At 40.9% G+C, this 18383-nt stretch overlaps 1 protein-coding gene across 2 annotated transcripts in view; it reads right to left on the bottom strand.

Moving 5' to 3' along the window:
* LOC124545004 (fatty acyl-CoA reductase 1-like) overlaps positions 1-18383 on the bottom strand; it is a 178298-nt gene that overhangs the window by 34922 nt on the left and 124993 nt on the right. Inside the window, exon 6 of one of the 2 annotated variants that reach the window (XM_047123763.1) lies at positions 13448-13690. The exons of the other annotated variant lie outside the window; for it this stretch is intronic. Within the exon in view, the coding sequence (XP_046979719.1) occupies positions 13448-13690 (243 nt within the window). The remainder of the gene's footprint in view (positions 1-13447; positions 13691-18383) is intronic. 2 annotated transcript variants of the gene reach the window in all.

Genomic DNA, 18383 nt, shown 5'->3' on the forward strand with positions numbered 1-18383 from the left:
CAGCTTTTCAAGTCTCCTTACCTCATTCCATAACTCCCAAACATTAAACACTAAACTCTTTGACCATCTGTGACTGGATAACACTGCCTTTTTGTCTGGAAAATACAACTCCACCATCCAGGTGACGGTCTTGCAGTGCCCTCACTCTGCCTCTAGCAAAGAGGTATAGTACTGCCAAAACTATCATTCTTCTCGTCTGGCCCTTTTCCATACGGAAACATGAGGGCAGGGACCATTGTCACCTACCCTCCGTCAGAAGGCTGCTATCTCTGAGAGCACATCTCTGTACACTACAGATAAATCCTATCCTAACAAAACATACAATCTTAACTAAAATAACATTAACAACCCATACTATACATGAGAGAGAAAAAAATACCTAAAAACACAAAAGCACAATACATATTGACTAATTCCTTGGCTTCAATACATATCAAGCATAAGGTATCTAGACCTCCTCCTCCTGTTGTTTATTCCTTCATTTCTTCTTCTCTATCTCTTTCCTCACTCTCATTCCCATCTCTTGTGGAATCACTTCTGGTGCAACCTTGAATAGTTGTATATGCCCAACATGCATGAATGTTATACTTGTTGACAACTGCAACTTTACATTTACTGTTGAAGTGATCACAATCACATGGTATGGGCCCTGGTACTGTGTTACAGACTTCTTTGTTTTCCCCTTCAAAGTATATGGACTTAATAACACCACCCATTACCCTACTTTGTACTGTTGTAACTTTCTCACCAGCTTCACTTCATCTTCTTGTTCTCCTGTGACTTTGTATTCGCTCACTGTATCTTTCTCCTTGCTTCCCTCATGAACTCACTGTTCCTGCCTCCTTTCTGCCCAGTCCTGACTTAAGACATGCCTAAGATCATGGTTTGACACATCAAGTGATAATATGAACTCCTTCTGAAAGTCTAGAAACACTAACACCAGACTGAACATTAACTTCTTTTTCAATTTGACAAGCACGTCTTGGCATTTTCTTCAACCACACAAACTTAATATACTTTTTCAATTACTGAAAAGTGGTTTTGCTATACCTGCAAATCCCTTCACAATCTTTCTATAATGATTTGTGAGAGCCAGAAAAGATTGCAACTCCTTGGTTCTTCCTGGTACCATAAAATCTTGCACTGTTTGTATTAATCTAGGCTCAGCCCTCACACCATTCTTATTAATGATATGGCCTAAATAATGGACTTCTTTCAGCTGAAAATGATATTTTACAGTACTTGAGCACTGAATAAGCTGCTTGTAACCTCTTGAACACTTCCTTCAGTCTTTGCCTATGCTCCTGGATTTTCTTTGTAAGGACTATTATGTCACTGAGATACACCAGACACTGGCATGGCTTTAATACTTTAACCACCTCATCCAGTAACCTTTGGAATGTTGCTGGTGTGTTTTTTTAACCCAAAATACATCCTTCTATATTGATAGTGCCCCAAAAGTGTTGAAACTCCCATTTTCAGTCTACCCTGTGGAGCAACTTCTAAGTGATGGTATCCACACTTCCTGTTTATTGTTAAGTACTGGCATTACCCTACATTATCTACTGTTTCTGCACTATTTGCAATTGGGTAGGCATATGTCATAGTCATACTGTTCAAATCATAGTAATTGTAACAAAAATGATATTTTTTCAAGCCATCCATAGTCTTCTTCACCATGATTACAATTCCTGCAACCCCGCACCCCACCCATGAGCTACTTCGTGAAATGCAATGCTAGCAGCATCCTGTGCCCTCCTACAGCTTAGATCTCCTTTTTGGTAATCTTTCACGTCTGGAGTCTCTATTGTGACCAACAATATTCCTTTCAGTGACTTAACTTCTTAAGCATGAAAAATTGTCTACATTGACAGGTACTGCCTTGCCTCCAATCCTCTCTTCTATGCATATAATACTATGTTTCACCAAACAACACACAGTATGTAACACTTCACCATCTCCCAGCAGTTCCACTACTCATAATATATTAACTGGTATGTCAGGCTCCACATTCATCCATAGTGACTTTCCATGCTACTTGACAGACAGTCATGTGAATTAAACCTTAATGTCATTGCTCACAGTTTAACTGGATTGTGTTGTGCATTAGATGCTCCTCATGACAGATTAACATTGACAACAGCTTCCCCTAGCTGGAATGTTATCCCGCTAAACTCCACTACACATAATCAAAAGTCGATTGTGGCATGATGTTGATGCAAAAAGCCTAATGCTAGGATCATGCTGTAGTCCTTGCTTACATGAAGCACCACTTCCATACATTGCCTAAATTAGATTATCTGAAATGAGAAATTCATTATTACTGATCCCAGTTCTCATACACAACTTGTAACATGTTGGGTTCGAATGCCTCCTACCTACTAACCCTCTTGAGACTGGTAACACATGCACTCCTGTGTCCAACAACTCTTTATACTCCCTACCATTTATTGTACCAATTATGGCGTATTCTGCTTCTCCATTTGTTTTCACTGAAATTATTTTCACTGGGAACTCCTGTAGGCAGCTCTAAGTTTAATGTACATTTCCTACTGTACAAACCACCTTTTCCATTACTGCTATATCCCTATCAGTGACCTCCGCTATCCCCTACTTCTGACTCAATGAATTGTTGGTAGCCTAACTCATTGAACTGTTGGTAACCCATGCAATCCCCATCACTCCTTTGTGGCTGGTAGTATTGTCTTTGCATATGCTGCATAATCCCCCAATTGTGTCGGATCCCTTACCCCTGTTGACCTTCTGATTTCTTCATACTCCAATGCTAATCTAACCCGTGCATGGAGATCTTTGGGAACCCCAGTGCACACCCTCCTCAACATTTCTGGTGCTAAACCTCTAGCTGCTCAGCCTCCTGTCATACCATTTTGTTCACGTCCTCACTCTTGAGACAATTCATAAGTGTGAACATGATGATGTTTTTATTGTGGTCTGTAGTCCAGAGACTGGTTTGATGCAGCTCTGCATGCTACTCTATCCTGTGCAAGCTGCTTCATCTCCCAGTACCTACTGCAACCTACAACCTTTTGAATCTGCTTAGTGTATTCATCTCTTGGTCTCCCTCTATGATTTTTAGCCTCCACACTGCCCTCCAATACTAAACTGGTGATCCCTTGATGCCTCAGAACATGTCCTACAAACCAAACCCTTCTTCTAGTCAAGCTGTGCCACAAATTTCTTTCCTCACCAATTCTATTCAGTACCTCCTCATCAGTTATGTGATCTACCCATCTAATCTCCAGCATTCTTCTGTAGCACCACATTTTGAAAGCTTCTATTTTCTTCTTGTCTAAACTACTTGTTGTACATGTTTCACTTCCATACATGGCTACACTCCATACAAATACTTTCAGAAAAGACTTCCTGACATGTAAATCTATACTCAATGATAACAAATTTCTCTTCTTCAGAAACTCTTTCCTTGCCATTGCCAGTCTACATTTTATATCCTCTCTACTTCAACCATCATCAGTTATTTTGCTCCCCAAATATCAAAACTCATCTACCACTGTGAGTGTCTCATTTCCTAATGCAATTCCCTCAGAATCACCCAGCTTAATTTGACCACATTCCATTATCCTCGTATTGCTTTTGTTGATGTTTATCTTATATCCTCCCTTCAAGACACTGTCCATTCCATTCAACTGCTCCTTTGCTGTCTCTGACAGAATTACGATGTCATTGGCAATCCTCAAAGTTTTTATTTCTTCTCCATGGATTTTGATTCCTACTTCAAATTTTGCTTTTGTTTCCTTTACTGCTTGCTCAATATACAGATTGAGTAACATTGGGGATAGGCTACAACCCTGTCTCACTCCATTCCCAACCTCTGCTTCCCTTTCATGCCCCTCAACTCTTATAAAAGCCATGTGGTTTCTGTACAAATTATAACTAGCCTTTCACTCCCTGTATTTTACCCCTGCCACCTTCAGAATTTGGAAGAGAGAATTCCAGTCAACATTGTCAAAAGCTTTATCTAAGTCTACAAATGCTAGAAATGTAGGTTTGCCTTTCCTTAATCTATCTTCTAATGTGAGTCATAGAGTCAGTGCTGCCTCACGTGTTCCAACATTTCTATGGAATCCAAACTGATCTTCTCCGAGGTCAGCTTCTACCAGTTTTCCCATTCGTCTGGAAAGAATTCGTGTTAGTATTTTGCAGCTGTTACTTATTGAACTGATAGTTCGGTAATTTTCACATCTGTCAACACCTGCTTTCTTTGGGATTGGAATTATTATATTCCTCTTGAAGTCTGAGGGTATTTAGCCTGCCAGATACATCTTGCTCACCAGATGGTAGTGTTTTGTCAGGGCTGGCTCTCCTAAGGCTATCAGTAGTTCTAATGGAATATTGTTTACTCCCGAGGCCCTGTTTCAACTTAGATCTTTCAGTGCTCTGTCAAACTCTTCACACGGTATTGTATCTCCCATTTCATCTTCATCTATGTCCTCTTCCATTTCCATAATATTGTCCTCAAGTACATTGTCCTTGTATAGACCCTCTATATACTCCTTCCACCTTTGTGCTTTCCCTTCTTTGCTTAGAACTGGGTTTCTATCTGAGCTCTTGATATTCATACAAATGGTTCTCTTTCCTCCAAAGGTCTCTTTAATTTTCCTGTAGGCAGTAACCTATCTTACCCCAAGTGATACATGCCTCTACATCCTTACATTTGTCCTCTAGCCATCCCTGCTTAGCCATTTTGCACTCCCTGTCGATCTCATTTTTGAGACGTTTGTATTCCTTTTTCCCTGTTTCATTTACTGCATTTTTATATTTTCTCCTTTCATCAATTAAATTCAATATTTCTGTTACCCAAGGATTTTTACTAGCCCTCGTCTTTTTACCTACTTGATCCTCTGCTGCCTTCACTATTTCATCTCTCAAAGCTACCCATTCTTCTTCTACTGTATTTCTTTCCCCCATTCTTGTCAATCATTCCCTAATGTTCTCTCTGAAACTCTCTACAACCTATGGTTCTTTCAGTTTATCCAGGTTCCATCTCCTTCAATTCCCACCTTTTTACAATTTCTTCAGTTTTAATCTACAGTTCATAACCAATAGATTGTGGTCAGACTTCACATCTGCCCCTGTAAATGTCTTAAAATTTTTAAACCTGGTTCCTAAATCTCTGTTTTACCATTATATAATTTATCTGAAACCTTCCAGTGTCTCCAGGCCTCCTCCATGTATACAACCTTCTTTCATGATTCTTGAACCAAATGTTAGCTATGATTAAGTGGGAACATACAACTTACTAATTCTATGTGCAAAGTCCTCTGCTATGTCATTAAGCCTTTTAGACACCCTGTGCGGTGTTTTGTTTCCTATATCTCTGCTCCAATCCCTGTCTCAACTGGTCAAAGGTTCCTGCATTGTGTAACACTTCTGTGCACCATATGTACAACTTCAGCTCTCCCATTAAACACACCCTAGCAATCTGCAATAACTGTTTATCTGACCAACTCCTATCACCTGTCAACTTGAGATGCTCATCAAACACTAACACATCCTCAGACAACATACCAGAAAAGGGAGAAACAAGGTTGACAACAGCCAGATCCACTCCTGAAGTCTGTGACTTCAACAATTCTATCTCCTCATCTTTCACTGCTATATTCAGCTGCCCTTAATTGAGCTAACTGATTCACTAATGACTCTATAGCCTCATCTTTGGTGACACCCACTGTGTCATATTTCACCACTGTCTCATCGCTACTCATTTTTATGACTCAGAAATAATAAATAAAAAAACCACAAAAACAGTAGCTCAAGAGTAACATAGATAGAACACTCTGCAGCTGCTTGTATTATCAACCTACTTCTTATGCCTTATGATGAGCCACCTGGACTCTCCACGTTGTCTAGCTGTGATTATATGTCAAACAAATCACTGCTACAGATTCAGCGCAAGGAGCAGGATGCCAAGGTAAATTGTGCTGAGTACAACATATAGGCACCAACCATTCATGTCTAGCATTACCACTGAGTTGCGACATATCCACTGGTACCTCAGGTTTTACAAAGGTAACCCTTGTATAATCGTGCCCCATAAATTTTGACCACATGGCTGGCACCACATAAGAGCAACAATGTCTCACTCACCACAAACAATGATAATGCTCGCTATCACTTGGACATTGTGCTGTGGGAGAAGGATTGTTTGTTGTTGATTCTGGCGAAATCTGCACCCCTGACATCACTCTGTAGAATGGTGTTGGAGTCAGGGGGTGGGGCGCGTGAGTGACTGGTTGTGACAGGGCAGCAGGCCCAATGGAAACACTGTTGACAGCAAAGAATGCATTTCTTTAATTTCTACGCATGATGTGTCACAACTCAGTGAGGCAAACACACCTCATTCTGTTTTTCTCACCCAGTGCTAACGTATCGATGGTGGCTTCTACCCAGGATGCCATATAGGCAGCCTGTGATGCTGAAAGAAGTCTGGTTGCAAGCCAGTGGCCCCTGGAGACCACAGCTGTGATGTCAGCAACGTTCTACTTCCCTCAGCAGCACAGAGCCTTGGTGGGCCCTTGGGTCTGCTTGCATTTAGCGCTGTAGCACACAAAGATGGAAGTGGGTGGGCTTCGACTTGCTGCCCTCTGGCAGGAGTCAGAGGGTGGCTGGTGCTAAGGTACTAATTCCCACAAGGAACTCAGTACTGGTGGCAGCAGGCATGGATAGCACATTGATAGGGCTATGGCATCACGTCCCCTGACGAACTTAACACTGGTGGCAGCAGGCACAGCCTGGTCTTGAACCCATACTACTGCTAGCCACGCCCAGTCATCATGCTGCTTGGCATGACTCTTGGCATCATGGTGGTGCTGCTGGACTCTGATGATGAGGGAATGGCCTCTGCCTCAAACTCTAGACATATTTATATCACTTCAAGAAGCATTTGTTTTGATAAATCTGTGCCCCTAGTCACAACGCCCGTAACAAGAGACTTGCCCTAGTGTGGTGACATCACCCCACCTGCTACAATCATTACTGCTGTGTGGTGCAGGTTTCTGGTGAGCATGACTAGCCTCATCTTTCAATCCCCTTGTGTGTGTATTATTGTGATCCACAGGCCACCACACTTGCAGCTACAGGTCTGTGGCTGTTAATGCAATGCTTCATGGTAGCTTTCTCACTATTTCTTATTATTTTAGCTAAAAGCCTGGCAGCAGCATTATATCAGCTTTTCTAATAGAATGTCACGGACAACAGTATCAAAAGCCTCAGGAAGCTATAAAAATATGCCTGTGATACATTTGTCTTTCTCAAGATCATAAAGTAACACTTTTGTGAATTCTACGACTGATTCTGTATTTCTGCACCTTCGAAACCAAACTGTGAATCACTTAAAAGGTTTGTATTTATTGAAGTAACTCATAACTGATTCTATTATTTTTGAAAATAGTGATAGCAGGTAAATCGGCCAGTAATTTTCTATGTCTTCTCCATTACTTTTAATTAGGAGAGGTATAACTCTTGCCTGCTTTAAATACTTTGGAAATTTCCCTGGTGTGGAAGTTGCTGGGTGTTTTGCTGCAGTTTCTGATAGGGTTGTTTACGGTTAGGCCAAGGCTGCACGTGGGAGCATACTGCGGCCACGTCGGCTGGCAGGGACATGCCGCACGCATCGTCAACAGCGCACAGAGGATGTATGTCCCCCGACGTCACACCACACCACTATTTGCGCTCCAGTGGTGTGAGAAATTTCAAAAGACTGCGCGATGGAGAGGATTTCATCTAGAGTCGGATTTGCCAACTGAAGGGCACATTGGCTCACTTCTTTGTCGGGTGTTGACCGGGTAATAGCATCCCGTACCATGGAATCTGCGTAGGATTCTTTGTGAACATCAGTAACAAATTGACACTTTCGACTGAGGCCATGAAGCTCAGCAGCCCAAGCGCGATAGGATTGATTCGGTTGTTTTTGACAACAATGAAAGGCAACACGAGAGGCTACCACATGCATTTGCTTATGAAAATATACATTTCACACAATATATACATTTCAGCAAAGGACAAAGACACAGGATCTTTCAAAGGAGCCAATTGTGACAACAATCGATACATTTGAGGTGAAATCCATGAAAGGAACAGAGACTTACATGTTTGTTCATCCATGACATGAAATGCCAAGAAGTGATGTCGAAGACGTTTTTCATAATCAGACCAGTCTTCCACCATCTCGTCGTAAGGAGGACAAGGAGGTAGAGACAACGACGAGAAATGGCCCGCATTGGATGCCGCGCCGAAATCGTGAATCACCGATGTGAGAAACATTTGCTGTTCAATGAGATCTGGCAATAGTTGCTCTAAAGTAGCCATGGAAATCTATGGGTCAATGATGAAAAGGAAAAATCCACTACCTTGTCACCATTTGTTATAACATCAAGTTGAACACATATATTTCAAAACGACACAACACATGTAAGTCACTGAGCAAGTTGACAAAGCAAGACATGTGAACACGGTAACATTCAAATGAGCACTGATTCCAAGTCTAGTGGCCGCTGGCTGGCTGGCCGTTTAGGTGGCACGGCTGCTGCATGGCTGGGAGACAGCGCCACATGTAGAGGACACGCATAACTGCGTGGCGGCACTTTGAATGATCGGCAAGTCACAACACTCTTTGGTGTGGAAGATGTGAGATGTTTCCACTGTTGGTTTTGCTGTTTGCTCTTGGGCTTTTGGAATGCTGTCAGATGGAATCATCCAGTTACACAACAATGCCCATGCTCACGCTAACAATTGGGCAAAGGCTACTCTACAGCCCAGATCTTTCTTTAGCAAGCTGAAGACATGTGTGGACATCGGTTTCAGTCAGATGAGGAAGTGAGGTTGTTGATTCATCAGTGGCTGAATGCATTCTACAAAACAGAAATTGATTGTCTTGTCTCCCAGTGGGATAAGTGTCTTATTACATGTAGTGATTAATGTTGAATGGAATGATTCCATGGTCCCACTGTTGCATGTGTTAAGTTTCAAATACAAGCAAAACTGACACACTAAAAGTTTTTTGTGCTGTTGTCTTTTTTTTTTTTTTGCTGATTTAGAGATATACCAGTAATGGAAGTAGAATGAGTTAGTAGTTTCTTTGTTTTTAGAGAATTTGCTTTACCAAAACTGTTTGGTTAGGTTTTTAAATGCTTTGTAACTCTGAAAATTTAGCCCTATATTGTGTTTATTTAATTAGTAGAGGATATAAAATGGGTTAAGAAATACAATTTAGAAACATCTAATTACACTTTTAGGGTAAGAATAGATCTACTGAAGCTATTAGCTGCCTTGATCTAATGATATGTATACTATTAAGAAAACTTAAATATGGTTTTCAATGTTCATGTCATGCAAGATTCTGGCATACTTCAACATAGCCAGTACTTCAAATGACACAAGTTGTTTTTCAGAAAAAGCGCAATTGAAGCAGACATTACAGCAAACATAGAAAACAAAACAAATTTAAATTTACCATAATTTATTCTTAAATAGAGAAGTACTTTTATGGAGGAAAGTAGTTGTGTGTCTCATTCAGATTCCATCTTGGATATACTAGTGTCTTGGATATTCTAATATCTTGGATATAATAGTTTCTGTGAACCGCAAGGATGGGAAATTGCTGACCAACATACCCATGCCCATTGTTACCATCCTTTGCTTAACCTCTGTTAACAACAAAATGTACCTTTCTTAAAATTTTCTCTAGTTACTTCTTACTTTTTTACCTTTACCTTTCCCTCCCTCTTTCTTCTCTGTCTCCCGTCCCCATCTCTCCCTCTCTGGTTTTCCCTCACATCCTCCTCTAGTTTCCCCTAGTTCCTAATTTCAATGCTCTCTTCTCTTTCTCTTAATCCACCTTTACTTCTCATTTTATTCTTCTGTCACTCTTGTGTACTCGACCTCCTACTCTTTCTCTGCCAGCTGCCTCCCATCATCCCCACAACATATGGGTTACTCTCAAACTGATGTCTGAGAAACCTGTCTTGCATCTGTAACCCTATTTCCTCCCTGAGGATGAAGCTAACAGTTGTAAAAGCAAGGACAGCTTCTCTATTTTTATATGAATCTTTCAGCAACACTAAAAGCCTGTCTCCTGAAAGTAAGTACTTGCCATTCCAATCTGTCATAATTTTATAATTTTCACAAGTGAGTTTTCCTTTTGATAAAACTGGATGAAAAACCACTCATTGTCAAAAAATACCTTAGTTATAGGACATAAGGGTAGGCCAGACTATATCTGTTCCAGCTGTGGAGGACAATATTACGGAAGCGGATGGATTGCTACTCACCATATCTATGTCCGCCCCGATAGCTGAGTGGTCTGCATGACGGAGTGCCATCCTACGGGCCTGGGTTCAATTCACAGCTGGGTTGGGGATTTTTCTCTGCTCATGGACTGGGTGTTGTGTTACCTTGATCATCATTTCATCACCATCTGGCGCACAGGCTGTCTAATGTAGCGTCGAATGTAATAAGACCTGCACCAAGGCGGACGGACCTGTCCCATGAGGGGCCTCCCGGCCAATGATGCCAAACGCTCATTTCCATTTTACCATAATCTATGCTTTTCATAGTATTGTTGTTATTCTAGTCTGGAATTTCCATTGTTTTGACTTTGCCTGCTGTGCAAGGCTTTTATATGGTTCTTTCTGAGGTGTGAGTGCCAGATGTTTCAGTCAACAAGCTTATGTGTTGAAGGGCCATCAACATCACTCACTATGAGTGGATTGGGCTAGTCACAGAAACCTACAGTACTAGCCCTGAGCCGGCCACGGTGGTTGTGCGGTTCTAGGTGCTCCAGCTTGGAACCACATGACTGCTACGGTCGCAGGTTCGAATCCTGCCTCGGGCATGGATGTTGTGGTGTCCTTAGGTTAGTTAGGTTTAAGTAGTTCTAAGTTCTAGGGGACTGATGACCTCAGATGTTAAGTCCCATAGTGCTCAGAGCCATTTGAACCATCTGAACCAACTAGCCCCATAGTGAATCACCTTGTTGAGGCAGTTGAGCCAACATTATACATCCAGTGGCAGCTCCTCATGGTTTGTTGGGTGTATAGGTTCTTGTCTGACCCATGTTTACCAGTATTCCACCTTCCCTGTGAATTGCTTTTGTATCCATAGGCCACAAAGCTTTTTGGTATCTTCAGAAAACAAGACATTGTCGCACTTGTTGTGGACCAGATATACTAATCCCTATTTTTGCCCCCGTGGAGGTAGTATATTCTGTTATTATTGTAGAATTACTGGAGTACCAGAAGAAGACTGGCCAGATCATATTTACCAATTGATTTCACAAGAACTCCACAATTATTTTACCTTGTGAGTCTAAACAATGGTACAAGCTTAGGTAGATTTTCTGTGGTTCTCTTCATCATGTTCTCAAGATCCACTTGCCAAACAAAGTCACTATTTGTGATGCAGAGATATGTATGATATTTAAGACACAAGAGTGTAAAGATGTATTTCAGCTACAAAATTCCTTATTTACTTGAAATTACTGTGCATGCTTCCATTCACCCAATGCATGTAGTCAACAAAGCAACCAGACTATTTCATTCAGAATACCCATATCAACTTACAACTTCAAAGGCAGATGGTGAAATTCTGTTGGGTACTGGGACATGTTGGGATTTGGGGAAACAGAGTGGAAGATGCAACAGTCAGGTGTGTCTGCATGCTACCTACTGTTGCAGAGTTTAAAGTAGCCCTATGTTCAGTTACCTCACTGTTGAGGCACAACATCATACTTCACATGGAGCAATTGAGTGTGAATGAAGGACAACACATTGTGAGTGGTGTAGTCTGTAACATGGCAGTGTTGTGGCTCACTCCAGCCACAAGAGTAAAATCCAAGGCAGTTCGGAAGGCAACCTCCATTTGGTTGTAAATAAAAAGCTTGCATAGAAAAATAATTCTACATCTCAAAACTACAGCTTACAAGTGTTTGTGGTAATGGCTTGCTTAAGTTTCTTTGAAGTTTCACAGTAGACATCTGAAGTGATAATCCTACCATGCTCCATAAATTCAACCACCAAAACTTCCTTGACATACCAAAAAAACATAGCCATAACCTCCTCTCTATGTCATGAATATTTATTCTATCACTTTCAAAAAAATTGGATCCACTGCTGCACAACACTTCCACTTGTAATATTCGGACCATGTACAATACACAGTAGATAATGCAGGTCAGCTGCTGAAATTTTTTGCACTGAAAGAATTCCTATTACTGCTTGCACTTCATATTTTGTGGGAGTTTTTATTACAGTAGTCATGTCTTGAGGTTACAACAAGTGACGACATGAAAGAACAAGATTCATACTTTCACAATTAGACTCTTAATGTGTCAGAGAACATGCAGATGTGACAATGGCCACATTCCACAAACACATACTAGTGACACACTAGAACAATGGTTACTTTCTGAAGTGCCCTTGTAAATCCCTTCTCAGTATCCTCTAGATTGAGCATTGCCCTGAGACACATGTATTGCACCTTCAACCAATGTGCAGTGCCTATGACATATGACTATTTGTGTGGCACATTTTAGAAGAGTGAGCCCAGTCTGTATACGGGAGAGCAGTTTGTAATTTAGCTGCTGAATTTGCCCATTACTTTAGGTGATAACAAAGACTGTATCACCCACCTAATACATTAAATTTCAAGTTCTCATCTCATTCTCAAGTTTATGGGATACCAGTGTAATTTTTTTGTTATGTTTTATGTTACTAATGTGTAAACACATAGTTCTTAGTTTGAATATATCTATTTTTAATTATTACATTTTTTTTAACTTCTCATAGATCTATTTCACTATTCTATTGCTTCCAGTAGTATAAGTATCATTTAATTCATCTGCAGCACTATATCACCCAACCATTTAAGTCTGTTATGACTGTGCTGTCTTATGGCCCTAATATTAATAACATCATTATCCATTGTTACTGTGACTGGCGGGTGATTTCTTGAATATTTATCTAGTGGGTGATAATTTATATGTAAGTATGAAAGGAAGACTGTGATTTAACATCTTCTGCATGACAGTGGCATTGCAAACAGATTACAAGCTCAGATCAGACAAGGAAAAGGAAATAAATCAGTCCATGAATCAATACAGTACCAAACAGCTGAAAATGGAGCTCACAGGATTTCATCAGAAGAAACAAATCTGGCATTCTGTGGGTCAGAGCATGCAGGTTTCCACAATATAAATTTGTGTGGAGAACTGCATCAGATCAGTCTTTGGACTGGACAATGAAAGTCATAAAGCTTCTATAATTTCCAGTCTGCTCTGATTTGTGTTACTAATGTTGACACTGCTTGTCACACACTAAGTAACACAGTCTAATAGTAATAATACACTAATAATTATAGCACTTAAAATGTGGTTAATGGCACAAATAAACTATTAATGTCTCTATTAACTTACATTGGTTTTTTCCCAGCTATCCTCAGTAGCAGGTCAAAGAATACTGCAGGTATTATATGGAACATCATAGCTGCTATGAAATATATAAACCAGTTATCTGTAATAACTCCAGATGGATACCATAGACAGTATCCCAGAGGATAATCCCAAATTAGACTTTGTCCTATATCCACAACCTCCTTCAAAGTTAATGCTTGGTGTTTATGACTTGAACATTGATATACACTGACTTCCTTTGGTGAACTGCAAAATAATATATTAAGCATTATATAGCACATTATATTAACAGATTACTGAAAACATTGTCCAAATAAGAGTATATTTTATACTGAACACTTTCTGTATTTTTTATATTGTCTGTGTTCAACAAATTCTCATAGTGCATAAAATCAAACACAAACAAAATTGTCGGAGAAAAAACTGAGTAGCACCATGGTGTAGTGTTTATGATACTAAACTCTTGCATGGAGGGTCATGAGTTCACAACTCACATGGACTGTACACTTTTAATATCTATATTTGGTTTAAGTACATTCTAGAAGTATCCACAAATGTCAAGAATCGTTGTACTGGAATGTTCTGTAGCTGTTTAAATACTGCATGTGTTCTAGTCAGAGGCAGTTGGATCCACGCTCTTGTGTGTGCAAGTGCTGAATAAACCTTCATTAAATGAAATTAGTGTTTGTCATTCATCTAATTACACCTTCATCTATGTGACATTATTCTGGTCGAGGCACCGGGTATCAGAACTTATGATAGCACACATTATTGATGACACAGTGGCTCCCATCAGGCGATGACAGAGCCGCCATTTATGTGGCAAGAAACCCGAGTTTGAGCCGTATTTAACAGATCACAATCTATTGGAGACAGAAGAAGAAGAGGACATTATCATGACACCAACTGTGTGCCACCACATGAGACATCCATTTGTGTTCTCTGGTGATGATGGCCAAGATCCAAACAAGTGGCTGAAGAATTATGAGCATATAGCTAAATTTAACAAATGGGATGACACCATGTGTTTGGCTAATGTATTTCTTTACTTAGAGGGCACTGCCAAACAATGGTATGAGAACAATGAGGAAAAGTTCACAAGCTTGGAAGTATTTCAGGTGGAACTGCGCAAGTATTTTGGCACCGCACAACGACAGAAATGCAATGCTGAAGATAAATTAAAGTGCAGGGCACAGCGTCTAGGAATAGCTACAGCATCCTACATTCAAGACATCTTGGAGATGAGTAAAATAGTGGATCCTAGAATGAGGAGGAAGATAGGGTTGCACATCTCATGAAGGATGTTGCTGAGGACATGTATCAAGCCCTACTCCTGAAGGAGGTTTCGACAGCAGACGACTTCATAAAATGGTACCAGTTCAGTGACACAATGCATCAAAAAAGAATTACATGCAAGAAGTTTGAATGGCTTCCAAATGTCGTATCGATGTCTGTGATGGTGGAAGGAACTGATTTCACAAGTGTTCTTTGTCAGATAGTGAGAGAGGAAGTTCAGAAGGTACTTGGATTGCACAGTGAGCAAAAAACCAAGGCATTTGAAGAGGTCATAAGGGAGGAAGTGGAACAGACATTGAACCCAATCTCTCATCCTTCATTTCCCTTTAAAATGGTGGAAAAGTCGAGACCCACGTATAATTACATTCCTACAATGCTGCATAAGGAACCTGTTTGCGCACCAAGGAAGACTGACGTCTGGAGGACCCAGGATAAACAACCAGTATGTTTCCACTGCAGATAAGAAAGGCAGTCGATATTTGATGAGACCTGCACTAGAAGACAGTAGACCGATCTTACTCAATGCCAACTCCGGGACGACGAAGATGAACAAGAAGACGTGGGTACAGGATGACGTAGGTCACCATTGCCACAAGCTAGCCACTGGAGAGGATGCTCCCTAACACACCAGTCAGGGTCATCATATTACAAGAGTGTAGTCATAACGTCATTCTCAGATGAAACTTTTTGAAAGCTTCTCAGGCAATTATAGACTGTGGTCGCTCGAAGTTTATGCTAAACGAGATGAGATACTGTGGACAGGAAGATGCGCATCCGAGTGTGTGGAAACTACGTGTGCTGGATGAAGTGATCATTTCTGCAGTCAGTGCTAGAGAGGTACCTGTCACAAGTCATGCCATGCATCAACCCATGGATCTTGTAGTGGAATGTAAGAGAAGCATACCACTGAAGAATAACTTGGTCATCCCAGCTTCTGTCGTCTTGTTTAAGAATGGATTCAGTGAATTGTGAATACTTAACTGTCACTGAGAACCATAGATCCCTCCAAGATGCATGTGCATAGCAAATGCTGAGCTGTTAATTGAAGAACAGCTGAGCATAATAGAAACCTCCCATGCTGAGTCTGTGGGCGAAATTAGTGCTACCACTACGAGACAAGATCTTCTAGCTCAACTATCACTAGATCTCACTAAGGAACAACAGAAGAAGCTACTTGCCATTCTTCAAGAGTTCTCTGAATACTTCAGTCCACAGGTGAAGAGCAAATTAGACAAATCGATGGTGAAGCACTGGATTAGCACTGGAAATCATCAACCAACAGCCAGAGAGCATACCATACGTCAGCAATGGAACGTTGAATAATTGACGATGAGTTAGAGAAAATGATGAAGAATGACGTCATTTAGCCTTCTAAGAGCCCAAGACCCCCCCATGAACCATGGACCTTGCCGTTGGTGGGGAGGCTTGCGTGCCTCAGCGATACAGATAGCCGTACCGTAGGTGCAACCACAACGGAGGGGTATCTGTTGAGAGGCCAGACAAACGTGTGGTTCCTGAAGAGGGGCAGCAGCCTTTTCAGTAGTTGCAAGGGCAACAGTCTGGATGATTGACTGATCTGGCCTTGTAACAATAACCAAAACGGCCTTGCTGTGCTGGTACTGCGAACGGCTGAAAGCAAGGGGAAACTACAGCCGTAATTTTTCCCGAGGGCATGCAGCTTTACTGTATGATTACATGATGATGGCGTCCTCTTGGGTAAAATATTCCGGAGGTAAAATAGTCCCCCATCCGGATCTCCGGGCGGGGACTACTCAAGAGGATGTCGTTATCAGGAGAAAGAAAACTGGCGTTCTACGGATCGGAGCGTGGAATGTCAGATCCCTTAATCGGGCAGGTAGGTTAGAAAATTTAAAAAGGGAAATGGATAGGTTGAAGTTAGATATAGTGGGAATTAGTGAAGTTCGGTGGCAGGAGGAACAAGACTTCTGGTCAGGTGACTACAGGGTTATAAACACAAAATCAAATAGGGGTAATGCAGGAGTAGGTTTAATAATGAATAGGAAAATAGGAATGCGGGTAAGCTACTACAAACAGCATAGTGAACGCATTATTGTGGCCAAGATAGATACGAAGCCCACGCCTACTACAGTAGTACAAGTTTATATGCCAACTAGCTCTGCAGATGACGAAGAAATTGAAGAAATGTATGATGAAATAAAAGAAATTATTCAGGTAGTGAAGGGAGACGAAAATTTAATAGTCATGGGTGACTGGAATTCGAGTGTAGGAAAAGGGAGGGAAGGAAACATAGTAGGTGAATATGGATTGGGGGACAGAAATGAAAGAGGAAGCCGCCTGGTCGAATTTTGCACAGAGCACAACATAATCATAACTAACACTTGGTTTAAGAATCATGAAAGAAGGTTGTATACATGGAAGAACCCTGGAGATACTAAAAGGTATCAGATAGATTATATAATGGTAAGACAGAGATTTAGGAACCAGGTTTTAAATTGTAAGACATTTCCAGGGGCAGATGTGGACTCTGACCACAATCTATTGGTTATGACCTGTAGATTAAAACTGAAGAAACTGCAAAAAGGTGGGAATTTAAGGAGATGGGACCTGGATAAACTAAAAGAACCAGAGGTTGTACAGAGATTCAGGGAGAGCATAAGGGAGCAATTGACAGGAATGGGGGAAATAAATACAGTAGAAGAAGAATGGGTAGCTTTGAGGGATGAAGTAGTGAAGGCAGCAGAGGATCAAGTAGGTAAAAAGACGAGGGCTAGTAGAAATCCTTGGGTAACAGAAGAAATATTGAATTTAATTGATGAAAGGAGAAAATATAAAAATGCAGTAAGTGAAACAGGCAAAAAGGAATACAAACGTCTCAAAAATGAGATCGACAGGAAGTGCAAAATGGCTAAGCAGGGATGGCTAGAGGACAAATGTAAGGATGTAGAGGCCTATCTCACTAGGGGTAAGATAGATACTGCCTACAGGAAAATTAAAGAGACCTTTGGAGATAAGAGAACGACTTGTATGAATATCAAGAGCTCAGATGGAAACCCAGTTCTAAGCAAAGAAGGGAAAGCAGAAAGGTGGAAGGAGTATATAGAGGGTCTATACAAGAGCGATGTACTTGAGGACAATATTATGGAAATGGAAGAGGATGTAGATGAAGATGAAATGGGAGATATGGTACTGCGTGAAGAGTTTGACAGAGCACTGAAAGACTTGAGTCGAAACAAGGCCCCCGGAGTAGACAATATTCCATTGGAACTACTGACGGCCATGGGAGAGCCAGTCCTGACAAAACTCTTCCATCTGGTGAGCAAGATGTATGAAACAGGCGAAATACCCTCAGACTTCAAGAAGAATATAATAATTCCAATCCCAAAGAAAGCAGGTGTTGACAGATGTGAAAATTACCGAACTATCAGCTTAATAAGTCACAGCTGCAAAATACTAACACGAATTCTTTACAGACGAATGGAAAAACTAGTAGAAGCCAACCTCGGGGAAGATCAGTTTGGATTCCGTAGAAACACTGGAACACGTGAGGCAATACTGACCTTACGACTTATCTTAGAAGAAAGATTAAGGAAAGGCAAACCTACGTTTCTAGCATTTGTGGACTTAGAGAAAGCTTTTGACAATGTTGACTGGAATACTCTCT

This window comes from Schistocerca americana, chromosome 8, assembly GCF_021461395.2.
Source record: "Schistocerca americana isolate TAMUIC-IGC-003095 chromosome 8, iqSchAmer2.1, whole genome shotgun sequence".
In the NCBI taxonomy this organism is placed as follows: domain Eukaryota; kingdom Metazoa; phylum Arthropoda; class Insecta; order Orthoptera; family Acrididae; genus Schistocerca; species Schistocerca americana.